The 27,380-nt window shown below is 39.9% G+C and overlaps 1 protein-coding gene across 17 annotated transcripts in view; it reads left to right on the top strand.

Moving 5' to 3' along the window:
• DOCK9 (dedicator of cytokinesis 9) overlaps positions 1-25,904 on the top strand; it is a 225,879-nt gene extending 199,975 nt beyond the window's left edge. For 9 of the 17 annotated variants that reach the window (XM_075852421.1, XM_075852420.1, XM_075852425.1 and 6 more), the window contains exons 44-54: positions 928-985; positions 5,224-5,330; positions 9,515-9,637; positions 12,487-12,600; positions 15,238-15,273; positions 17,697-17,843; positions 18,974-19,184; positions 19,601-19,791; positions 21,828-21,928; positions 22,244-22,382; positions 24,613-25,904. In XM_075852421.1, the coding sequence (XP_075708536.1) occupies positions 928-985; positions 5,224-5,330; positions 9,515-9,637; positions 12,487-12,600; positions 15,238-15,273; positions 17,697-17,843; positions 18,974-19,184; positions 19,601-19,791; positions 21,828-21,928; positions 22,244-22,382; positions 24,613-24,735 (1,350 nt within the window). In that variant the 3' untranslated portion in view covers positions 24,736-25,904. The remainder of the gene's footprint in view (positions 1-927; positions 986-5,223; positions 5,331-9,514; positions 9,638-12,486; positions 12,601-15,237; positions 15,274-17,696; positions 17,844-18,973; positions 19,185-19,600; positions 19,792-21,827; positions 21,929-22,243; positions 22,383-24,612) is intronic. The other 8 variants (XM_075852428.1, XM_075852430.1, XM_075852422.1 and 5 more) reach the window with 3 other exon arrangements.
• The last annotated feature ends 1,476 nt before the right edge of the window (positions 25,905-27,380 follow it).

Raw genomic sequence — 27,380 nt, 5'->3', positions numbered from 1 at the left:
GTCTTTTATGACTGCGTATTTTCTTTTATCAAGGCTTCCATTATATGTACATATTCACAGCTGCACAATGTAAATGATTGTGGTTAATAAATCAAGTATAATAATGTGATATGCCATAAATATCTGTTTGGCAGCTGAAGCCCCCACTAATCCTGAGAGCGAGGGCACCTGATATAAGCAGTCAGGCTTCCACAGATCAGACATTTGTGGAATAACAAATCCATGTCAGGTTCTTTAATCAAATTGTGTGGGCCCACCTGCCACGACAAGCTGAGCTCTTACAGATGGGGTCCGTACACTAAACATACCTGTAAAATAGGAGACTCTCCTCTCTCTTGGGCCTAGGCCTGCAAAATGTATTCAGGATAGGTAGGAACCAGCTTTATTCTATACTAACTAAAAACAGCCTTGGAACAGATGGTAGGAGTGCACGACCAACATGAAGGCAGTCACAGCCCCCAAATGTACATTTATTTCACTTTGTTAGGAGGTTCTAACCAACCTAGTCTTTGGCATAACAAATCGATGTGCCATAAATGTTAATTGTGGCAAACGCCCCTTTTAATATTCTGATTGGTGTGTCTAACCACTTATTTAAAAGTGTAATATGGAGTGCAGATATTTAGCTTAAATATAAATAATAAAGCCTTTTGTAACCAATCCAATGCCCGGACACAGTTCTTGCAGACAGGGTGGGAGGTTTGATTCTTTACCTATGTCTCGTCCATGGATTCCTACCTACATCCACCTTTTATACTTGTTAAATTGGTATAGTAACCCTCCCAACTGAGAAAGCTAGACATTGGCTTGAAATTGAAAGAAATTACTGGTGGATCCAAAGAGTGACCCTAATCCATTGAAAAGGGTATTACAAACAGTTGTGTATAAGAGTCTGTTTCTAATTGTGACTGTTTGCTTGTCTTACAGGCAGCAATGTGCTACATACACGTGGCTGCACTGGTAGCTGAATACCTCATGAGGAAAGGTAGGTGCAGTATCCGTAATATGTGCTAGTCAGTCTGATCACTGTCTATTTGTCATTCTGCAGATTGAGGCCCTTTTAAGCGGCCTGAAAACGAGCGGCAATCGTCAGGCTGTTTCGACGATCGGCGCTCGTTTGCTCCAGTCACAAGGAGCAATGATCGGTAATGTATCGGGACGAGTGATCGTTACTAGGATCGTTTGTCCACATGCATTTGCATCATGTTGGCAGCACATCTCCCAGTTTACAAAACAAAAACTAGATACGTGGGGCCATTGTCATTAGTTTACTTCTGGTATCTGCCTAATGTATAAGTGATGTCTGTAATAATGAGAATTTATTAATGTATGGAAGTATGAATGTGTTCTTGTAATTTTCCATTTATTTACAGTATCATAGAATAAAGATATAGTTACATATATGTTTCCTCCATATTAACCCCTTCCCGACCACCCCACGTAGATGAACGGGCTGCAGCACTGGTCCTTGTTCCTGAAGCCTGTTAATTTACGTGTGCGCCTAACAGCGCGCACAGGCACTTCTCGCAGCCCAGCATCTCCCAGTATGGGCTACTAGCAGCATTAGTACTGGGGGAAAACATCGGGCCGGATCATAACTATATCGGCACCCCGCTACTCGATTGTGGGGGGGGGGGGTAGATTGTTGCTATGCCAAACTGAAGCCTAACAAAGGCCTCCGGTCTGCCATCTATGGAAGGCGATTAGGTCCTGACCTGAAACTGACAGGTGTAATACCCTGAAATACATAAGTATTTCAGGGCGTTATAACAACGATCCAACAATTGGATCTCCAAGTCCTTAGTGGGACTAAAAAAAAAAGTTACATTTTTTTTTTATAAAAGTAACATTTCAAAATAATATTATCGCTCTTTTTCCCTTTATAAGGTCCTTTATTATTAGAAAAAAATATAATATAATTTATCCCGCAGAATCTCTATTTTTAGTCACTTCAGCTCACAAAAAATTGAATAAACAGGAATCAAAAAGTCGCATGTACTCAAAAATGGTACAAATAAAAGCTACAGTTTGTTACGCAAAAAACAAGCCATCACATAACTTTCTTGATGGAAAAATAAAAAAGTTGTGGCTCTTTAGAATATGGCGACACAAAATCAAAATATTTTTTTTAGAAAACGTGATTTTATCGTGCCAACACCGTAAACCATAAAACACCTATATACATATGGTATCACCGTAATCGCATCAACCCAGAGAATAAATTAAATATGTCATAGCGCACTGTGAACGCCGTAAAAAAAATAAATAAAAAAACAATAGAAGCTTTCACAGCCTAATTGCACTAAATTCAGAAAAAAACGGGATCAAAATGCTCACTCTACCCCTAGATAAATTATTTTTAGGGCTGTAGTTTCCCAAATGGGGTCACTTCTGGGGGGTGTCCGCTGATTTAGTCCAGCAGGGGCTTTGCAAATGCGACATGACACCCGAAAACCAATCCAGCAAAGTTCAGCTCCAAAAGCCAAATAGCGCTCCTTCCCGTCTGAGCCCTGCCGTGTGTCCAAACAGCTGTTTATTACCACATATGGGGTATTGCCGTAATTAGGAGAAATTGCTTAACACATTTTGGGGCACTTTTTCTTCTTTATTCCTTGTAAAAATTGATAATTTCTAAGTTTTATTGGAAACCCCTGTGGGGTTAAAATGTTCACTATAACCCTTGATAAATTCCTTGTGGGGTGTAGTTTGCCAAATGGTGTCTTTTTGGGGGTGTTTCCACTGTTTTGGCACCACAAGACCTCTCCAAACCTGACATGGTGCCTAAAATATATTCTAATAAAAAGGAGGCCCCAAAATCCTCTAGGTTCCCCTTTGCTTCTGAGGCCTGTGCTTCAGTCCATTACCACACTAGGGCCAAAAAACTGTCTAAAAACTGCAGACTCTGGGCAATAAATATTGAGTTGTATTTCTCTGGTAAAACCTTTTGTGTTACAGAAAAAAATGGATTTTCTGACAAAAAAAAGTACTTTGCTTTAATTCCTGTGAAACGCATAAATGGTTAAGAAACTTTCTAAATGCTGTTTTGAAAACTTTGAGGGGTGCAGTTTTTAAAGTTGGGTGACTTATGGGGGTTTCTAATATATAAGGCCCTCAAAGCCACTTCAGAAGTGAACTGGTACCTATAAAAATAAAGTAGACATATGGGAAATACTAATTAGTAACTATTTTGTGTGGTATTGCTATCTGTTTTACAAGCAGATACATTTAAATTTAGAAAAATGCAAATTTTTGCAAATTTTCTCTAAAGCTTGTTGTTTTTCACAAACAAATCCTGAATTTATTGATCAAATTTTTCCAATAACAAAGTACAATATGTCACGAGAAAACAATCTCAGAATCGCTTGGATAGGCAAAAGCATTCCCAAGTTATTACCACATAAAGTGACATGTCAGATTTGAAAAAATTGGCTGCGTCCACAAGGCCAAAGCAGGCTCAGTCCTGAAGGGGTTAAGAAAGCAGCACATCTACACTTGGTGTATCTATTATCTTTTTTTGGGGATGTAATCATTATTAATTTGATATATCCCCTTTTCAGTAACGTTCACTTTGAAGTGAATGAGTCCAAAGGGTTGACTTGTGTATCAACGAGTCTAATGGTATGTTCACACGGCCTGAAAAATTGGAAGCAGAACGCTTCCAAACATCTGCCCATTGATTTCAATGGGAAAAACGGCATTCTGTTCTGATGAGGCGTTTTTTTACGCGGCCGTTTTGAAAAACGGCCGTGTAAAAAAAACGGCCGTGAAAAAGAAGTGCAAGTCACTTCTTGGGACGTTTTTGGAGCAGTTTTTCATTGACTCTATAGAAAACAGCTCAAAAAACGACCGTGAAAAATGTTGCGTAAATCGCAAGTGGCTTAAAAAATGTCTGAAAATCAGGAGCTATTTTCCCTTGAAAACAGCTCCGTATTTTCAGATGGTTTTTGACTCCGCGTGTAAACATACCCTAAGACTGGGTACATTTAAAAAAAAATTATGTTTTTTCATGCGTTTTTTTTTAATGCAGTTTAAAAGGCCAGACAAAAACCCTGTGTGAATGAGACCTAAAGACTGGAGCTAAGCAATCAGATTCAGTGTAGGTCAGTAGAGTATTTGAGGTCCCATAATTGACTGATCATCTGGTAAATCCTGTATTCTAAAAGGGACATGGGCGGAGCCTTTAAAGGGTACCTGTCGTTTCGTTTGACTTTTCAGAATAAGCTTTCATGTGTGTAGATGAGGAGCAGCACTATTTCTGGCCATTATATGACTTGGATTTTGCAATTTTTAGAAGTTTTCCTCTTTGCATACTATATTTGTAGTTAGCATTTCTTTCAGCTGGGGGGGGGGGGGGGTGGAGACTGGCAGCCATACACTACATACAGTAAGAAGAGTAGTATCTGTTCTATAATCTTCTCTCTCCCTCACACAGCCCCAGGATCATGCCGAACATATATGGAGAAGTACTGATGTAAACAAAGTGTTTTGGTTGTGATAGAGAGTTTCTATGCCAGTCCTTCTGCTATTATCTACTACACTTCCTGCTCACTCTTCCCCCTCCCCTCTCCATAGGCTTCCATAGACATGTGTAATCTGATACATGTGAGCTGCAGTCCAACTCGAGACGGATAGAGCTGAATTTTCAGAGTGAAACTCAGTTTAACAGAGGGAGGGGAAGCAGGAAAACAGCCAGATAAGAGCAGAAAGAGACTTGTTACTCAGATACGAAGATATATTCCAAAGTTTCTTATTATCGCCTGTACTATTTATTTATGCAAAGTTTGTTGAAGTAACCGTGCCCATTTAAGTTTGTATCAGCAGCTATTTTGTTAAGATACATAGATAAAATTCAGGACATCTTCAGTGTAAGTTACTGTAATAAAATCACAATGACACGGTGCAGAATATATTTATCATATGATTCTATAATGAAACCCTTCCTGCCATTGGAGCCTTTTTTCATTTTTTTTTAATGACGTGGGCATAATAATGAAAAGGTTCTGCGTAGATCCCCAGAAGTGAAAGCGTTGTATGGTTGTTCTGTTGTCAATAATTCTAATACCCATTTAAGTGTTTTAGGTACTGGTTTGAATGATGATGTAAAGAACGAGAGCACCGTACATGGTCTCTTTGTGATGGTGGCACAAGTCGTCACTGTGAATTTTGCTAAATTTATTTCAATCAGTTAATCTAATATATTGTGATTTTGTTTGGTATTCCCAGGAATGTTCAGACAGGGTTGCTCAACCTTTAGAGTAATCACTCCAAATATTGATGAAGAAGCTTCTATGATGGAAGATGTTGGAATGCAGGATGTTCATTTCAATGAGGTATGCGTCTATATTTTACATGGATGCATATCATTTCTGTTGATGCCTTTTTCATGCAAAAATATATCTTGGGCGTTGTTCACATCTGTGTTCTGGTTTTTAGTTGTTCTGCTTCGTCATAGTAAAAGAGCAACCAAAAAAACAGAAACCCTGAATTTATCACGACAGACCCCAACGAAACCTGAGAGCACCCATGACTGACTAGTCGACGGAAGGAGTGAGAGGGGGATTACATAAATCGTTCAGGCATGCACAGTCAAGTAAATTGCACCCATATACAACGCTGGTGCTCCAACTAACGTGTCCGATCGCACAACTTGTTCCTTAGCAGAGATGGGCTATAATAGCAGATGACCATGTCAAGTGCCATTGCTGTCTAAAGGAGACAGAATAGCAAGAGTCCAGTGGGCAAAAATGTGATTACTGAGCAGTGGAAAAACATTGCCTGGTCAGATGAATCCAGATTTCTATGGCTCCATGCTGATTGAAGGGTTAGATTTTGATGCGAGATGCATGAATGGATGAACCGTTCCTGTCCGATATCAACAGTTCAAGCTGGTGGAGTAATAGTGTGGGAAATGTTTTCTTGACACACCCTGGGTCCTCTGATACCTGTGGATGGACGTTTGAACAGTAGGGCTTACCTAAGCATTGTGGCCAACCAAGATGACCCTTCATGACAGTTGTTTACCCTATGGTAGAAGGACACTTTAGCGGCAACTTCCTGCAAAACCATTTCAACACCGTGCCACGACAAATTGCTGCAGTTCTGAAGGCCAAATGAGGTCCAACAGGCCACTAAATGGGGGCATGTAATAAAGTGGCCAATCAAAGCAAAAAAAATATCAGTTTTACATTTCTACAAGCAACAGGCTCAATGTCAGAGATGATGACACTAAATCTCCACGGTATTGTGGCCAGTGCTATCGGCTTCTAACTACTGTAGTGCTGGTGGCAAGTACTGCACTAGAGAAGCGCTGGTGGCACATTTTATATTTTTTACAGAAGCTCCGGTGGCACGTACACGACTATAGAAGGTCTGAAGGCAAATACTAAACTACTAAACTACTGGTTGTCCAAAATACAAAAGTGCCGGTGGTTCATAAATAACTAATCACATATGGCATCTGCTGCCAATGTTTGCCCTTTTCACGTGGGCAATGGTAAGAAGGTTCTCTGCTTAAAGAGGCTCGGTCACCAGATGATAAAAATCCCTATCTCCTATTGCATGTGATCGGCGCTGCAAAGTAGATAACTGTAACGTTTTTTTTTTTTTTTTTTTTTTTTAAATCGATCATTTTTGGCCAAGTTATTTTCAATTTTATATTTATGCAAATGAGCCTTTCTAATGGACAACTGGGCGTGTTTTCTCTTATTCCCAACTGGGCTTGTATTGTGTTTGTAACATCTGGGCATGTTTACTTGTTTTACTAGCTGGGCGTTGTGAATAGAAGTGTATGATGCTGACGAATCAGCATCATTCACTTCTCATCGTTACCACCCAGCTTCTGGCAGTGCACAGACACACAGCGTGATCTCGCGAGATCACGCTGTGACGTCACTTCCTCCCACAGGAACTTAATCGCGTCGGACGAGCGAGGACACGCTGTGTGTCTGTGCACTGCCAGAAGCTGGGTGGTAACGATGAGAAGTGTATGATGCTGATTCGTCAGCATCATACACTTCTATTCACAACGCCCAGCTAGTAAAACAAGTAAAAACGCCCAGATGTTACAAACACAATACACGCCCAGTTGGAAATAAGAGAAAACACGCCCAGTTGTCCATTAGAAAGGCTCATTTGCATAAATATAAAATTGCTCATAACTTGGCTAAAAATGATAGTTTTAAAAAAAAACACTTTACTGTTCTCTACATTGCAGCGCCGATCACATGCAATAGGAGATGGGGGTTTGATCATCTGGTGACAGAGCCTCTTTAAGAACTATTTATTATGGAATCTAATTATTAACTTTTAGGCAAAAAAATCTTGAGGTAGAATTCCGCTCACTGAAATCATAGCAGTTGTTATGTTGCCAGTTCTATCACTCTCATGTTGCCTCCTATCTACTCCCTAAATATCATTTTAGATGTGTGTCTGAAAGTTTTGCTGGCGGTTTGGAGTAAATTGTACGTTAAAGAGGTGTGGATGGAAAAAAAACTGTTTTCTCCTGGAACACAATGTTCCTATAATCAGGTTCAGGGTGATAAATATTTTTGCAATGCATGGGTATTTTTATCAGCAGAGAATTATTTTTGCAGGGTTTGCACTTAACCTTTAATCACGAGAAACATAAATTAGTAAATGTTTAACACAATTTATAGGTCATCCAGATATTAATTATTTGAGCAAAAAGATGTTGGCGTAATAAACAAAATGACTAATTTAGTCCAAAAAAATATTGCAACATTTCCTGTACTTGTCATTCCTCTCCAAACACGGTCTTTGAAATTTAAAAGCATTGTAGCTGGAACCATACCATATCCAACCACAGATGTCACATGTTTCACATAGCACTTAGAGGGAGTTTCCATTGATGGTATTAGGCCATCAACGTGTGATTGGTGGGGTCCAATAAGCATAACTGAGATGGCACAACGATTGCTGGAGCACCTTGGCCCCTTCACTGTTCCAGACGCAATGGTGCATCCCAACATGACCCAGAACCTTTGTTTTGTTGATGGGTGCAGTTGTTGCCCCCCCAACGATCACCCATTGATGGACTATCCTTAAGATAGGCCATCAATATAAGTCCCTGTAAACGTGTTTGTTTTTTGTTATGCAACACTTGTGTAATATATATATTGGTGCCTCTGTGACCCCAAGTTGAATAATCTACATACAATTTCTGTGCGTGTTTATATTGTGTAGATATACAGTACACTGCATAAATGAGTACACGCCTGCTAAAACCTAATAAATTCAGCAATTTCGATTCACAAATAAGACCGACTTGGGTTCCTATTTGATGTAATATTCCAGAAACTCTGGTTTATCAGTTACCTATGAAACATGTCAATACTAAACAAGAAAATCTGAAATAAGTGATAAAAGGCCATGTTGCACAAATGAGTACACCTTCCTGAAAGTTACAAAATACAATTAATATAACGTTTTCTAGTGCTAGTGAAGGTTATTGATCAGCCGATTAGTCTCTTACGGTGCACATACACGCAGCGGCCGAGCTGCACGTTTGTTTACCACAAATTGCTACAGTTTTGCGATGCGGTTTTCGGGTGCACGGCTTGTACAGGTGAAGCACATTGAAACGATGTGCTACATCCGTACAAGCTGTACCCATGCACCCATGCACACATTACTGCAGCATGTCTGCTATGAGCACCCTTGAGCCATCACACATAGACAGGTGTAATTGTTTGACTATTAGAAGTGATCCTTAACCCACGGAGTGGTACTTAGTCCACAAAAGAGGACTAGGATACATGAAGATTAGCAAATCACGGTTATTAAGTTGGTACCCAGTAGCAAAGGTAATACAGGAACTCAAAAAAGATAGTCTTATAACAAGCTCCCTGAAACATTCTGGCCGTAACCATAAGCTTTCATCTTGTGATGAGCGAGTTTAATTGAGAAAAATGCAGAATTGCTGAGCAAGTGTCTCAGATCTGGCAAAAGCGGTGGCAAGCCTTTTCAATTGGTTTCAATTTGTTTCAGTTCCGTAAAGTTTCAGGTTTTTTAATGGAAACGCTGGCGTAGTCAACTACGCTATTGTTTCCGTGAAAAAAAACCCACAAGCTTTACAGAACGGAAACAAACGAAAATCAACTAAAAAGGAAACGTTACCATTGAAATCAATGGTAATGCAAACGGAAGCTATGGTTTCCGTTCCTCTGACTGAATAGATGAACGGAAAGCCCAAATAGAACCCAACACTGATGTGAACAGGCCCTAATTTCTTTACTTTACAGATATTCCTAACAATATCTATGTTGTCATTAAGTATATGTTTAGTCATTATCATTTTCATGAAATAGAACATTGATCATTTAGCGAATATATCTTTATGTACTCATTTATGCAAAGTACTGCAGATAGAGGGAGAAGTCTATGGATAAAGTATATACAAAACCGAACAGGAGTTGAATTCTTCATTATATAATTGGATAGTACTGTTACTTTCTGACTTTATACTGAGTGATCTGAGTACTTGTTCTTCTTATAGGATGTACTGATGGAACTTTTAGAGCAATGTGCTGATGGACTGTGGAAAGCTGAGCGTTACGAACTGATTGCCGACATTTACAAACTCATCATACCGATCTATGAAAAGCGCAGGGATTTTGAGGTACTTCACATCAATGATGCGTGCCTCAGAATTCTAATTATTAAAGCACCGTTTTGGCACAAATGTAAAATCTTGTAATTTATCTTTTTTTTTTTTTTTTTTTCTGCACTCACTTTAATTTTTACTTGGCAGTATGAAAGAAAATGTGTTACCAAGATATTGCCAGCAAGCTGCTGTCGTCAAATATGTTAGGCCTCGTTCACATCTGCGTTGGAGACCTCTTTATGAGCCTCCGTTGCAAATCGAGCCGATATTACCGGAAACAATAGCGCAGCATGCAGCACTAATGTTCTCGGTAAAACCATGGAGACACGGACGAAAGCCCGACAACCCATTAAAGAGGCTCTGTCACCAGATTATCAAATCCCGATCTCCTATTGAATGTGGTCGGCGCTGCAATGTAGATAACAGTAAAGTTTTTTTTTTTTATATTTATGCAAATGAGCTTCTCAATGGACAACTGGGCGTGTTTTCTCGTTTTACCAACTGGGCGTGTATTGTGTTTTTACCAACTGGGCGTTGTGAATAGAAGTGTATGACGCTGACAAATCAGCGTCATACACTTCCCATCGTTCCCACCCAGCTTCTTTCACTGCAGACACACAGCGTGACGTCACCCACAGGTCCTTCAACCTTGGCGTCGGACAGAGAAGATACATGGGCTCCAGCCGTCCAAGGGGGTAATATGCTCGTCTCTAAGGAGTTTACTATGCTTACCTGACACGGTGATGCTGCTGCATATTCAACTGTACCCTCTGACGCCTGGAGCCGATGTGTTTTCTCTCTTCCGACACCAAGGTTGAAGGGTGACGTCACGCTGTGTGTCTGCAGTGAAAGAAGCTGGCTGGGAACGATGAGAAGTGTATGACACTAATTCGTCAGCGTCATACACTTCTATTCACCGCCCAGTTGGTATAATGAGTAAACACGCCCAGTTGTCCATTGAAAAGCTCATTTGCATAAATATAAAATTGCTCATAACTTGGGCAAAAATTATTGTTTTTCAAAAAAAAACAAAAAACTTTGCTGTTATCTACATTGCAGCACCGACCACATTCAATAGGAGTGGTTTTTTTCAGGCAGCACCAGTTTCTTCAGGTGCTCGAAATAGGGTCCCAACCCAGTTACAGGTTAAAAGAATTGTATTCGGCACACCTTTGTAGTATTCAACATAGATTTTATTTCTTTAGGTATATGCCAGTGGCTACAAGTGCAACGTTTCGGTCGTGAGACCTTCGTCGGGCACTGAGCCGTACTGGGGACTGATTCAGCGATTCTTTTGGCGCTGCTAAAATTGAATATGGCGGCTTACAGAGCGCCCTATATATTTAATACCCTCTGCAACCCCATCTCCTTAATATATTAATACCTAAATACAAGTATTAGGTTTGTATCTGTTAATTAATCCATTTAGATTAGTCTTTCATTGAGTGTCATGTTTTTTAATGTGCTGTTGAGTGAAGCTTTCTTTGGTACTCATCCAAGTCCTAATGTATAAAACGGAAACCATAACGCATTGCCGGGTCCACGGTATGGCAGAACCCAACAGAAGTATCTTACAAAGTTTGCTGTCTAACATTGTAACACCTACAGAAACCTTATATAAAATGCCAGAAACACTGTTTAAATGGGTCATTTAAGGCAGACAAACCCAAGACAACCTTATTTTTCTATAGAAGCCTTAAAAAAATTGTCCACGCAGAAGTATACATAACGCAGAGGTTGTATTTCTCTCATGCCCACAAACGTATTTTTGTCCTCCCGTAAATACTGGCGTAAATACGGGTCCTTGGTCACACGTATTCAACCCGTATTACACCAGTATTTACGGACCTGTGCCCGTAAATACGGGTCCGGTGTCACCAGTATTCCACCCGTATTTACGGGCACGTTTTCGCTGCAAAATTGCACTGCAGTAATCGGCAGCCCTTCTCTCTATCAGTGCAGGATAGAGAGAAGGGGCAGTCCTTTCCGTAGTAAAAGTTAAAAAAAAATCATACTTACCCGGCCGTTGTCTTGGTGACGCGTCCCTCTCTTTCGACATCCAGCCTGACATCCCTGGATGACGTGGCAGTCCATGAGACCGCTGCAGCCTGTGATTGGCTGCAGCGGTCACATGGGCTGAAACGTCATCGCAGGAGCCCAGACAGGAGGAAGAAGCAGGGAGTTCTGGGTAAGTATGAACGTCTTTTTTTAAAAAAAAATTTTTACAGGTTGATCTATATGGTGATCGGTAGTTTCTGTCCAGGGTGCTGAAAGAGTTACTGCCGATTTGTTTCTCTTTCAGCACCCTGGACAGTGACTATTCACTGACATCGCCTAGCAACGCTCCCGTAATTACGGGTGCACACACGTAGTCACCCGTAATTACGGGAGCCCCGTAGACTTCTATGGGCCTGCCCGTGCAGTAATTACGGCCTGAAATAGGACATGTTCTATATTTTTCAACGGCACAGGCACCTTCCCGTATGCATACGGGGAGGTACCCGTGGCCAATAGAAGTCCATGGGCCGTAATTACGGGCGTTTTTACGTTCGTGTGCATGGGGCCTTAGTGTTTAATATGTATTTTTTTAACATTGCAGTTGTAAAAAGTCAGGGAATGCCAGGATAAATATTTATTTTATGCAATCAAAGTGGAGATACTTGACAGATCCTATGTCTTTAAAGAAGTTTGTGTTATCTTGAGGTGTTCTCAACATAATGGCTCAATAATTAGCTTTAGTCAATGCTTAATCACATCATGTGCAAGTTATGCAAAGTGATATTATGTGCTGACTTATACAGTGGTACAGTCTGGAATATTATGCATTTTTTTGAATATATTTTTTTTATTTATATATTTTGTAGAGACTTGCTCATTTGTATGACACACTGCATCGCGCTTACAGCAAGGTTACCGAGGTGATGCACACAGGCAAGAGAATTCTGGGAACCTACTTTAGAGTGGCCTTCTTTGGACAAGTAAGATTACTTGAAGTTACATAGTTTGCGACAATCATTGATTTAAAGGATATGTACACCTTTTGACATTTTTTTTTTTAAATAAAAATGTCTGTTTTTTGTGCGACTTGCTAAATACTTTGTATTTAAAAATAATTTTTACTTTTTGAGCTACAGCTGCTTTGTATCCTGTACACGGAGCAACTGTATCTTGCGCTGAAACCCGAATCCATTAGGTCCGCGGGATTGACTGGTTCACAGTCAGTGGGTGCTGCATGTCTGACACGCAGGATCGAGCAGTTACCGATCAAATCTAAGTTCATAACTTAGATGTGATTGATAACTGGTTCCGCTGACACTGAACCCGTCAGTGCCGCTGACCTGACTGATTCAGGTCTCGGCATATGATACAGCTGCTTTGTATACAGGATATAAAGCAGCTGCATCTCAAAAAGTAAATATTTGTAATAAAACGTATTTAGAAAGTTGCACCAAACACACTGATAAAATAAAAAATAAAAAACTATTTCAAAGGTGTACATCGCCTTTAAAGAGGCTCTGTCACCAGATTATAAGTGCCCTATCTCCTACATAATGTGATCGGCGCTGTAATGTAGATAACAGCAGTGGTTTTTATTTTGAAAAACTATCATTTTTGAGCAAGTTATGAGCTAGTTTAGATTTATTCTAATTAGTTTCTCAATGGACAACTGGACGTGTTTTTACTTTTTACCAACTGGGTGTTGTACAGAGAAGTGTATGAGGCTGACCAATCGGTGACCAATCGGCATCATACACTACTCATTGTTCCAGCCCAGCATGATCCACAGCACAGTGTGATTGTGCAGTGAAAGAAGTAAACACGCCCAGTTGCTAAAAACACAATACACGCCCAGTTGGAAATAAGAGAAAACACGCCCAGTTGTCCATTAGAACGGCTCATTTGCATAAATATAAAATTGCTCATAACTTATTTCCAACTGGGCGTGTATTGTGTTTGTAACATCAGGGCGTGTTTACTTGTTTTACTAACTGGGCGTTGTGAATAGAAGTGTATGATGCTGATTCGTCAGCATCATACACTTCTATTCACAACGCCCAGCTAGTAAAACAAGTAAACACGCCCAGATGTTACAAACACAACACACACCCAGTTGGGAATAAGAGAAAACACGCCCAGTTGTCCATTAGAAAGGCTCATTTGCATAAATATAAAATTGAACATAACTTGGCCAAAAATGATCGTTTTTAAAAAAAACAAAAAAAACGTTACTGTTATCTACATTGCAGCGCCGATCACATGCAATAGGAGATAGGGATTTGATAATCTGGTGACAGAGCCTCTTTAAGAAAATCCCCAACCAAGCTCCTTCCCGTGTTACATGAATTTTATGTATTTATAGTAAAAATTAGTTCGAGAATGTAAAATTTGGTGGTTGCACAACTCCCTCTGTTTATTTATCTAGCTTCAATCAGTTTTATGTCCAGAAGAAAAAAAAACGGGCGTAGTGGAGGCTTATATCTGCATAAAAAGAAGTAAAATACCACCCACATTTTTTGTTTTTTTTGTTTGGTTTGGTTTTTCACTTTCCTGATCCATTGAGGCTGGGATTTGGCCACCAGAGATTTTTTTGTTTTTTATAAAAGGCTGTGAGCATCTCATTGACCTAGGCCAGTCATAGCTACATGGCACATTCACACAGTGGAAGACCATTGTCATGTTGTTATGGATTGTGTAAAGAACTAAAGTGTCCTGCCGATAGAGGAAATCGATCGGCGCTTCTTTAGCCCTATTTACATGTAGCAGTCATTGTACTGCATGGGGATGAATAAGATAGTTTGCATCACTGTTGGCAGCACATTGGGAGATGTGCTGCCGACAACGATGATTTTTGCTGCTTCATAAAAGATGCGATAAACCGACAAATGAGCGTTAATTCATTTTTTTTCGGCCGGGCTGATGATCGGGAACAAGCATTTCCTTCCCCAGATCATCAGCCTGTGTAAAAGGGCCTCCAGCTAAGAATATGAAATTGTAGCTTATGTTTCACCATGATCTGTTGGGATGTAGAGGAGGCCAGGACCTCTGCAACGTCTGTCACTAGACAACTGGTCTTTGTTTCTACTGGTTGGGCTGAGGAAGTGAGGCAAGGAATGAAAATTGTGCGGAGTTCTTAACAATAATTCTAAAAATAAAAAATACAATTTTATCTAGAATTGCCGTAGTAAACCTGTTTGCTTTTGTGTTTTTCTTTTATATTATATTTGTCTCTCTCAAGGCAGCGGTAAGTTATGTCAAGCTTGGTTGACAAGTTTTCCTTAGGTGTAATCTTCTGTGTGGTTTGCTAGAATTTCGTGCCATGGTCAGGTTGCGACTTTTACACTTCTCATCTGCACAGCTGGAAGTCACATACATCTGTATCTGATATCAATGCATGCCCTGTAGAAACGTATGGCTGTTGGCTTGTGAGTCAGATGTATGATGTTCACCAGCCACACAGCGAATTCGTAGACTGCTCACGGCTTTATTCCATGGAAGCTTCTCATCCAGACTGTTTGTGAATGTTTATTTTTGGGAAACGTTTGTGCAGCTCCACTGTAGCAGACAATGCAATTTTCATTTTATTCTGTGTTTATCCCTCTTTTACAATTTTATAGCAATACCAGTTTACAGACAGTGAAACAGATGTGGAGGTAAATTCAGCGTTGTGTCTGCTATGTAAGCAACACAATGGCATCCTATATTAAAGGTTTTGGCTTGATGTGGTTTTTTATGATTAGCTCAGCATTTCATTCTCTTCCACCACATTGTTCTGTCTGCCTCCTTCCATTATGTGGAGTATTTTCTTTTTTTCTGGATCCAGTTAATCCTTTACACTAGTTTCCAATTTTGAGTAGGACGCATGCCGTGACTACAATAAGGACATTATCCAGGCTAAATGATGGAGAATAGTAAAAGTTTAACTGTAATATTCACAAATCCAAACCATACAGGTTTTCACATTTATAGCAAGGTTTACTATCCCATTTTCCTATAGGATTATCTGAGCACACTGCAGGCCAGAGCAAAATTATAGCTTCTATAATGGAAACTACATGTATTTGGAGGAATCTGTAAGTTTTTACTTTAAATCCCAATCTATCAACAAATCTTTGGGATCCCCCTTACTAAAGGTTCTTTTACACGAGCCAATGATCGGGCTCATATGAACGCTCTTTCCCGTGCCCTGTGTAATCCGGGCAATGATAAGCTGATCGTATCATTTATGCAGCACTAATTATTATTTTTGTTGGTAGCACATCTCCTTGTGTAACCAGGGAGATGTTCTGCCGACATGATGGAAATGCATGAGAACAAGCGATCATAGAGATGGATCGCTCATCTCCATACATAACCAATCATTGCTCCTTGTGAAAGAAGCAAATGAGCGCTGATCAGTGAGCCGTCTTGTTGATCGGCGCTCGTTTTCACTCCCCATTTTGGTGCGTGTAAAAGAACCTTAAAGGGGTTGTCCAGTCATGGGGCGGTTTTTCATACTGATGAGTTATCCTCAGGATAGGTCATCAGTATATGATCGGTGGGGGTCCGAAACCCATACTTCGCACTGATCAGCTGTTCCAGCTGCCTTCGGCACTGGAAGTTATGCAGCTGCATAACATCCGGTGCCGGAGGCAGCCGGAACAGCTGATCGGTGCAGGATCTGGATTTCGGACCCCCACCGATTCATATATTGATGACTTATCCTGTGGACAATGCCTTTAAAGGGAACCTGTCACCAGCATTTCACCTATTGAACTCTACTCACCCCTAAGATAGCGTGCATGCGCCTGTCATGTATGGTCCGATACCCTTCCCTGCTTTGTCCGGGCCTCCAATCTAGTTACTGCGCATGCGCCGCTATGATGTACCATTGTGCGCACGCACCAGAACAGGACATCGATGCACAAACGCAGGATTTCGTGTGTGCTGGGAGCTGTCAATCAAAAGTAAGGAGGCGGGGTAAACTCGGAAAGGCTTGAGGGATGAAGCTATGACTCTTTTATGCTCATTAGCATACGGCACAGAAACACTAAAAAACTAAATACCAAAGGTACAGAGCCTACTTAGAAGATAATTATAGGTTACAGAAAAAAGATTTTTCCCCCACTACCACCAGGTATTGCTGGTTTAATAGGTGAAATGCTGGTGACAGGATCCCTTTAAGACTCATTTTCCGGTCTGTGACAGATACCGGTTTAGTTGCTCATAGTAACCGTGATATCTAAACACCCTATTAGACGGAGCAATTATCGTGTGATTTTGTGTGTAATCGTTCGAATATAAGAGATAATTGCTACTTACATCAGCGTGCAACAATCGAACGATAAATCGTTGGGTTTCCGTGAATTGACAACATCTACCGGAGCGAAAGATTATCGTTCGTCGCCGCCAAATCGCTTAGTCTAATCAGAAATCTTCAACTCATTGGTATTTCAGACATGAGGTGTGGGCGAACGAGCAACGATTGCAAAAGATTTTCGCTATTCAGTCGTTACTGCAATTATTGTCACGTGTAACAGATGATCTTTCAAACGACTCACTAAATCAACACTCGTCGCTCGTTCTTGAAAGAATAGCTGTCTTTCTAATAGGACCCTTAGAAGCAATAACTTGGACTTCCTGGCGGGCCTGTAATTATGCATAATAGCCAATCTGGACAAGCAGGGCTGCAGTCAAAAGAATGGGGGAGAGCCTCCAATGAGACAGACTCCCTGCTTTACCATAAGCAATTGACATTGATGTTTGTATAGGTTTTTTTCTTAAGTTGGCTGCAGTGCACAGTTTGTGTTTTTGAAAACAAAGCTGCAAGGGATTAACTGCAGGATCGGTGCGCGGAAATATTATCACCACCGTGTTTCACATTTCTTTTTCAGTTATGTAATATTTCATTCTTCTTTGTTATTCTCCATGATTATGTGATCTCAATCACATAATGAGATTATGAATGCATTTCACTTTGATTTTATTTGTGTGAAAAGGTTTTTTTACATTTGTGCTCCGTTTTCCCATCTTGGATTGTAAACGTTTGAACTTTTTATTTAACAAAATGCTTTATTAACGCAAATACATGTCTCAGGGATTCTTTGAAGAAGAAGATGGGAAGGAATACATCTACAAAGAACCTAAACTCACTCCACTTTCAGAAATTTCCCAACGACTGCTTAAGTTGTACTCTGACAAATTTGGTGCTGAAAATGTGAAAATGATACAAGACTCTGGAAAGGTATGGCCACATGACTGCAGAAAAGTTTCTACTTTTCACAGATTGACAGATATATGAAATACTAATTATTTGTGGGTGTTCATGTTATTCACCCATATTGCTGTATGCGTAGGGTGGTGGTGTTGGGTAAATCTATCCCATCAAATAAATGCTTTTAAGTAAAACTTGGGGAATATAACCGAATGTTAATTATTTTTGATTTTCTTTAATCCTACACTGATTTAGTCCTTTATGGAGCTAGGGATAAAATTAGGCTAACTTTTGAGGTTTTATTTCATTTTATTGACATATTTGGACAGATTTACTATTCAAAATGTGCCAGAATTCAGGCTCCATTTGAGCCAGAATTTTGGCATACATGTTGTGCGCCACATTTATTATGTTTGACACTCTTTGCGCCGTGCTTGACAAGGGGGCATGGCTTAATGTTCGACAACATTTTGGCGTAAAAAGGCTGGCGTGAACTAAGTCAACCAAAAGGTGGTATAAGAAAGAGAAGTGCTCTACATGTCTAGCTTGATGCGCCAAATTTATCATACAGCATGCGCCGATAGATAAGGCAGTCAGAAGATGTGCCACATTTAACTTAACATAGACTGTAATAGTAAATCTGCCTCATTATGTACACAATGGAAGTGAAACCATGCTATATGAATTGGGATTTCTGAGCAACACCTGGACTTCCCACCTAACTTAAATATTTCACAATTTACCGTATATAATGGTGTTATGAGAGATTCAAAAGACATCATAAAGTATATTTATTCAGATAGTGAACGGAGTAGACAAGGCGGTTAGGTCTAGTTGCAACTGCTTACCTCTACTAGGATGGCGCTTCTAAAAAAAAAAAATATATATATATATATATTGGTGAATACTATATGTACATTCACGAACTGAACTGCAGATTAAAAAGAATGCTCGGTTAAGCCACTAATAAACTAGCAACAGGAAAATGGTCTGTATAGATACGACAGGTACGATATATGGTACTTTACTTGCGGGTGGGTAGCAGGACGTTGCATTGTGAATAATTTAGGCCTGAGCTTAAGACCACTGATCCTCACACAGAATAATATTGAAAAGATGTTACTTATCATGTTGAAAACCTCTTCACTTGTTTTCTAAAGGTAAATCCGAAAGATCTGGACTCCAAATACGCCTACATCCAGGTTACACATGTCACACCTTACTTTGAAGACAAAGAGCTGCAGGAAAGGAAAACCGAGTTTGAGAAAAGTCACAATATTCGTCGTTTTGTGTTTGAGATGCCGTTTACCCTCTCTGGAAAAAGACAAGGAGGGGTGGAAGAGCAGTGGAAGAGGCGCACGATCCTTACTGGTAAAATTTACATATCCTCTTGCTACATAATGGAGTTTTAAGAACTAACTGCAAGTCCAGGATTTTATAAGCAGCACAAGACTCCAGGCTGATCAACGTCATGCAGGGGCAGACTTCACTGATCTAAAGCTGCTATGATAGACCATGTTCAAGTTCTTCCCGGGTGCAGTGGAATCACCGCTTTCGGAGTATAAATGATCTCGATACCTCTAAGGATATATATTCATGATTTCACTTATGTATCTGGAAGCTTGTACAAACAAACATATTCTCATTTTTTTTATCACTTTGCAGATTCCATTCTGTAAAGAAATGTATCTTATTTCACATTACAATATCATAACCCTCAATGTCTTCCGTGAATCTTTTTCAAGTTCACAGCTTATTTCATGCTTATGTTGCCTCTCTCTATGCAGCTTTACATTGCTTCCCATATGTCAAGAAACGAATCCCTGTAATGTATCAGCAACACACAGATCTCAACCCAATAGAGGTTGCCATTGATGAGATGAGTAAGAAAGTAGCTGAACTTCGCCAGCTCTGCTCTTCTACAGAAGTGGACATGATCAAGTTACAATTAAAACTACAGGGTAGTGTTAGCGTACAGGTGAGTTGTGGTATGCAAGCTTATACTATATTTAAATATTTAGCCTAAGTACAGCATATAATACATGTAATCCCTTTTTTGGAAAAAATATACTTGTAATCTGCTGATGGCACCTAACAAGGCGATCACATTTTTCAGTTTTTTTTTTTTTTGTAATATACTTAAAGAGGCTCGGTCACCAGATTTTGCAACCCCTATCTGCTATTGCAGCAGATAGGCGCTGCAATGTAGATTACAGTAACGTTTTTATTTTTAAAAAACGAGCATTTTTGGCCAAGTTATGACCATTTTTGTAGTTATGCAAATGAGGCTTGCTAAAGTCCAAGTGGGTGTGTTTAAAAGTAAAAGTCCAAGTGGGCGTGTATTATGTGCGTACATCGGGGCGTTTTTACTACTTTTACTAGCTGGGCGTTCTGAAGAGAAGTATCATCCACTTCTCTTCAGAACGCCCAGCTTCTGCCAGTTCACGCTGTGACGTCACTCACAGGTCCTGCATCGTGTCAGACGAGCGAGGACACATCGGCACCAGAGGCTTCAGTTGATTCTGCAGCAGCATCGGCGTTAGCAGGTAAGTCGATGTAGCTACTTACCTGCTAACGCCGATGCTGCTGCAGAATCAACTGTAGCCTCTGGTGCCGATGTGTCCTCGCTCGTCTGACACGATGCAGGACCTGTGAGTGACGTCACAGCGTGATCTGGCAGAAGCTGGGCGTTCTGAAGAGAAGTGGATGATACTTCTCTTCAGAATGCCCAGCTAGTAAAAGTAGTAAAAACGCCCCGATGTACGCACATAATACACGCCCACTTGGACTTTTACTTTTAAACACACCCACTTGGACTTTTGCAAGCCTCATTTGCATAACTACAAAAATGGTCATAACTTGGCCAAAAATGCTCGTTTTTTAAAAATAAAAACGTTACTGTAATCTACATTGCAGCGCCTATCTGCTGCAATAGCAGATGGGGGTTGCAAAATCTGGTGACAGAGCCTCTTTAAGGCTTTCTTCACATCCCTATGCCCCATCAAATGCCCTATGTATGCATGTACGTCAGGAAAGTTCCTGACATACACACTAAAACCATAGGGCTCCATTAGCCCGATGGAGGCCAAAAGAGTGCCTTCTTGGCCTCTGTTGGGCAGTTCTGCATTAGTATACTTTTTTTTTTTTTTCAAGGATGGAATAGTATACTACGCTATTCCATCCTTAGGGATCCCTTTAAAAAAAACGATACCAGTTGGGAATCTATGGGTGATGGATGTCTGTATGGCATCAGTCACAGGTATAGGTATTTGTCGGGGAGCTTTCCCAGGGGTAACATTCTGACTGCGAATTCTGGGCCCTCGGGAAGCTATGTCACTGTCCATATATGGACATTGACATCAGGAGTTTACCCAGGACCGGATTCCCCCGGGGCAGAGTGCTTTCGAGTCTCTGTCCGACGACTCCGGCGTGGTAAAGCACCTGACATCACTGTCCATATAGTGACCGTGAAGTCAGGAGCTTCTCCAGGACCTGAGTCTCTGGCCAGGGACTCGGACATTGTAAAGCATATATGGATAGTGACGTCGGGAGATGTCTCCGGCACATTGTTTCAGGTAACGCTCTGCCCAGGGAGTTCTGTTGACCTATCCCACTGTATGCCTACACAGTGTGATAGGTTTCAGCCTTCCTTTGGATGTATATGTCGGGAGACCACCTAAAATATACCTCCGGCAGAAGGAGAAAATGCGATCAAAGAGGGGGGCCTTAATTTTTTTAGTTCTTATCCACATTATCAATGCCGATAAATGGAGCAGTTCTGGTAAATAATATATGGTAGGTAGTGGCTGATAACACAGTTGCAGTAGCATACATAAGTACTTTTATCAGTATTGGTTACACTTGATTGAATTTGAATGTTGTTGTAGATACAATAATACACGATGCTTCTGTCCGGTAGGAGATGATGCTGTAGATGTACGTTGGTACAGTGGGCTTTTTGTTGTAGATGGCATTGTCAGTAACTTCTGTTAACATTTCTCTCTCTCTCTACAGGTCAATGCCGGACCCTTAGCATATGCAAGAGCCTTTTTAGATGATACAAACACAAAAAAATATGCAGACAACAAGATTAAACAGTTAAAAGAAGTTTTTAGGTAAAACAATGACTTGTATTAATGCTATGTAAATATAATACACTACATTAATCACGTAATATATTTCTGGAACAGTGGCATATTAATTTGGTGTTCATTGGAGGAGGGTTTTCCCTTTTGATTTGCCAGTTATTTTCTAGTTGCATTACTTTGATCTCCAGATACAAATAACATTGTTGCCCACCTAGTCTAAAGATATTTTGCGATTTTAGTTCTGTCATCTGAAAAAATTATTATTCTCACTGAGTTTATAGATTTTTCATAGGGTATATGTTCTATTTTGGGTTTTCATTCAAAGCTTTGTTTATTTCATAGGCAATTTGTTGAAGCATGCGGTCAAGCCTTGTGTGTGAATGAAAGACTTATAAAAGAAAATCAATTTGAGTATCAAGAAGAAATGAAAGCGAACTACAGAGAAATGGTCAAAGAACTCTCTGAAATAATGCATGAGCAGGTATGTATGGAATATCCTTCTCATTTGTTTTCAGCACGCATTCACCAATTGGCTCTGCCTAGATTTATGCCTCTATCACAGCCAGATTTATATAGGGGGAATGTTTTATTCCCTAAACACTATACTTTATAAGGCCTGGTCCGTTAAAGAAATTGTCAAATGTTTAGAAAAGTAAAAATGATATGAGTGTGCACAATGCAGGCGGATTTACAAAGCAAAATGTGCTAGAGTTCTAGCTGAAATTGCGGCAAAAAACTGGAGTGCATGCCGTACACCAAATTTATTATGTTTTAGCCTTTTTTTTTTTACAAGATAGTGTTTAATTAAAAGGCTGTAAAATTAAACAGATTGATAAATGGACCAAAATATTGGTTTAAAGTAATTCAGTCATGAGGTGGTGTAAAGAAAAAAAAAAGGGTCTAACATGTCCAGCAAGATATGCCAGTTTATCAAAGTGCTAAGAAGAACACAAATAAAATCCAGTACCATTGGGGACTGTTCACTTATGTTCATCTATATAGGTAGGCTCTAAGGATACACTGAGATCAGCAGTTAGGGACAAAAACATTTTATTTTAAGTTTTAAAAGCTAATTTACCATTGGGTCACTCATCTGTAAAAGGAAATCTCCCTTTAGATTTTAACTTCACATATTAAGACCAGCATTGGGAGTTTCCAGGAAAGTGGAAGCATCAGTCATATTAGCCTCCTAGGTTTTTTCCCATGGTAAAATACAGGTAAATATGAAATTGTCTTAAAGTAATGCAGACCACTTCTTTTAGCACTCCGTTTATGGACCAATAAGTCAATACCATGATGCTCTGCTACTAGCATCGAATTCATGGTTCTCCCAGCCTGGGCAGGTCTTCTGCCTTCGCTGCTATCTGCTGTTTATTAGCTTAATTCTCCTGCAGACCCCATACGCCATTCTTTTAAATATTGGGCAGAGTAGTAGGAGACATGAATTACTGCAACCCTTTACTTCCTCCCTGCCGATTTCAACTAAAGAAGCTGATAGCTAGAGAAAGTTGGCTAAAATAACAAATATTTTACCCAAACAGAGAGTTAGAAGCATTTTGTATCTGTAGATGTAACTTGCTAGATAAGAAGTCCTGTTATTACAGCAGCCTCAGCACTGACTCTAGTAGACAGTCTGCTGTGTGGGAGAGATGTTACCACAGGAGCGTACTGAAAGGGGAGAGAGGAGTAGCAACTGTATTGTGAGCGAACCGGCTCATAGAAACGGTCACCGGCTTGCAGCCTCCTGTATCTCTTAACATGGCAGAAAATGATCAACAACTTCTTGTTGGTGAATTGGATAGAAAGAGCGGTCTGCAGGACTGCAGACATCACAAAGATACTGTACGTGAGGATCTAAAAGCAATGTGAAGTTTTTATTTTTTATTATTATAATGGTTATTCGTCTGGTAGTTATCTTCCACAAATTTCTACGATTAACATAGCCTTTCAGCTTGACCAAATAGGCGTATTATTTCAATGGAGCAAAGGAGAGCTGCCAGACACCTATGGCCCCACCAAGGATTAGACGGGTTAAAACATGCCTGATCACAATTTCCCCCATTAGGGGACAGTCGTGCTGTCACTATAGACATGAGATTGTCTGTGAATACCGTTTCTGTCAATGGTTGATCATGTCTATAGTCTTATTAGGAGATTTCATGATACTACTTTTCATTCACTTGTATGAGAGCAGCTTAGTGTAAGACTTGGGGAATATTTTAGATTCATATGTGATGATGTCAAACACTGGTACGTTATCCTATAATAAGCAGAAAGTATTTGATGACATCATTGATATAATATGTAACAGGCTGTTTTTCTTCCTTTTGTGCGCACATGAGCAGATGGGATGGTAATATAAGCTGGCTTTGTTTCAATCTATGCATGTGTACTGCTCCATAAATTTATGCTCCTAGTCTTGGTGCATTTTTCTGCAGCATGAAGGTTACATAATATATATATATCACATGAGTGCATTGTGTGTGATATTTCCACCAAGTCCAAAAATAGGGACTAAACATGGTGATTCCTGGCTAGGTAATGTTCCTAAAAAATGTGGATGTCGCAGTGGTCTATGTATACATCATCCATGGTCAATATAGTGCATGCATCACAGGGGCCCAGGCTTTCATTTTTGGTTGATTCAAGATATATTAGTAAAAGGTTTTTCCATTTAAACGTGTTTGTTTATTTTATTTTTTCCCCTGTAGATTTGGTATGGAGAAGAGAAGATCAGTGTTATGCCTAATTCACTTCACATTTTTAATGCCATAAGTGGAACTCCTACAAGCACAACCGTACAAGGAATGACGAACTCCTCATCCATTGCATGAAAGTCCTCCTTTATTTCACATCAATGCCTCATGTATGGCTAACTCAGGATGCTTTTCCAGAGCCCATGGTCCTCTATGAATAGATGACCATTTCCATCACCACTGCTTTACCAGGGGTTAAGCCAGCCAAACCGACTGTTTTGGTAGGAGGAGCAGTAATGACTTTTTTATTTTCCTCATTTGGCAATATCAACTATTTTCAACACTAAAGAGAGAAAAAAAAGTTTATTAATATTTTTTATGCTATATAGACAAACTGTTACAGAACAAAGCCGAGTAACAAGGAATAGCACAGTAGGTCTTGGGTAGTAGATGTCTAGGAATGTACAGTATATAATAATGTTACACTAAAGTTTACACGTTAGCTTTGCGACCAAGCACACTTTGCCGTCTTAAGATAATCAATGCGCTTTTGTTTTCTGCTCCGTTTTAATTGCCTTTAAAAAAAACACTATTTCCGGCATTACTTTTTTGCCTGACTGGAATTTTTTATTTTTTTCGCAAGTAGATGATTCTATGAACTCTGAATGTTTGCTAAGGATTCGATCTCCTGGTTTGTATTATGGATTGTCTATTTTTGTCTGTGATCTTCCAGCAACAACTGCTGTAAACCACACATGAAACTGAACACCTTCAGCTCTGCACAAATTCACAAGTCCGTCCTGCATAGGTGTCACTGGCTTAGTTGGAATGTACATATTGTTAATTGATGCGGATCATTCTTTCTGTACATAAATGTGTTACATTTTTATGCCTTTTTTTAATGTTTATGGCTGAAAACTTTTATTGTGACAAATATGTGCTTATTCATTTTACCTGCTATATATTTTTGTCTTTACAATTTATTCTTGTACAGAAATGAGTGCAATACAAAGATGTATACAGTCTTTGCGATGTTAGGTTTATACACTGTTTTAAAGAAAAAAAACGTTCAAAAAAACAACCTTTTTTTTTTGCCAAAGCATTGAGTATGTATTGGTGGTTATAATTACTGTGGTAAATGGTGGTGTTATTTAAAGCTTTGATCATATTGTTCTCTCAAAATATTAATTTAGTAATTTTATATTGGGGAGGGGGGGTGGATACAAGTTTTAATTTTATTTAACTGGAAACACTGTTCTGCTGTAATTAACATTCTGTACTACAAATGTATTAAAGGAAATGGCTAATTTTTGTGTGTTTTGATCTTTACTCTTTTTTTTTTTTTTTCTTCAGTCAATTGCATTTTTTAAACATTCTCTTTCCCCGCTGTTTTTTTTATTTATTATTTACCCTATTGACTGTACCCTATGAACAAGAGTGGTGCTGTCTGCAGAGAAAAAAACATCTCGGGCAACCCCCTTGAACCCTTTCACTGCCAGGGGATTTTGGACATCTTTTTCCTCACTTTTGACATGTACAAATAAAACCTAAATTAAAAAACAAACAAAAAAATCATTGTAAACCCTTATACCTACGTACACGCCTCAACATTGAAATTACAACACCAAGAAGGGCAAGCCGTAAGGTTATGCAAATCAAGGAAGTAGCAGGTGTCACTAAGCTATACAAATAATCAAATTTTCTAGCACCGAGCTCCAATCTGTGGCATGTACGATGGGTATACAAGCTGGATTGAAAGCAAAGGGTTTTTTTTTAGCCTCCTGAAACTTCAAAAATCAGATGAAGTGGTGTGGGATGATTGTGCAATGCCTCCTGTTCTTCGACGTACCAGTTATCGCCACTTGTCGCAAACTCAGAGGGACCGCATCCTTGAACTGAGACCTTGGTTTATCACTCCGGCAGGTCGCTACGAGCCTAGCTTGAGATGTCAGCGCTGTTCAACATTGCGTGTCCCGTAGGTTGGGAGAACAACAAACTGGAATGACCGCAAGAGGTGTGCGGAGGCAAACCTCTGCACGGATGAATCGTCTGATTGTAAGAATGGCACATAGTGATCCATTCTGTACAGCAAGTGAAATTGGACGGAACATCCCAAGCCTAGGGCGGCAACCAGTGTCGACACAAACCATCAAAGTGTTTGCGCGATATTGGACTACATGCCAGACGCCCAGCTACATATGTTCCATTAACCACATGCCATGGCTCTTAAAGGCTATCATTGTGCACAACAAGAGGGCAATGGAGGCTGGAATGGAGGTCTATCCTCTTCAGCGTTAAGTCTTGCTTTTGTCTCGGACGCAATGATAGCCAGAAAATGGTCTGGAGACCACGTGGGCAACGCCATGTAGAGGCCTTCACGGGAACGTCACACTGGTGCTACTCCCAGGATTGTGGGGTGGCATAATGTACAGAAGTCGGACCCCTCTAGTCTTCATTTCTGGAACACTAATACATTGGCGTTACATTGATTTGGTCATGGAATCAGTGGTACAGCCATTTCTCCAAAGTTTCCCAAAGCTGTGCAAGGGCTTGTTTTTTGTTTTTTTTTGCGGTAGTTAATAACAGGGTGATACCAAATGTGTGTTTTTTTCAACATTCAATTTTTATTGACATTTTTCAAAATACAAGAATAGTAACATAGAATCGGTACATTGGAAAAACCTAAATCACATTTAGTCTGAGAGCAAGGTCCAAACAAATATCCAAGAATGAGGGATCAGGAGAGGGAAGGAGGGGGAACAAAAGGTATTGGTGCAATATAG

The sequence above is a fragment of the Rhinoderma darwinii genome, chromosome 2, assembly GCF_050947455.1.
Source record: "Rhinoderma darwinii isolate aRhiDar2 chromosome 2, aRhiDar2.hap1, whole genome shotgun sequence".
NCBI classification, from domain to species: Eukaryota; Metazoa; Chordata; class Amphibia; order Anura; family Rhinodermatidae; genus Rhinoderma; species Rhinoderma darwinii.
Note: the sequence above shows the minus strand (reverse complement) of the source record. Positions and strands in the feature narration are given on the sequence as shown.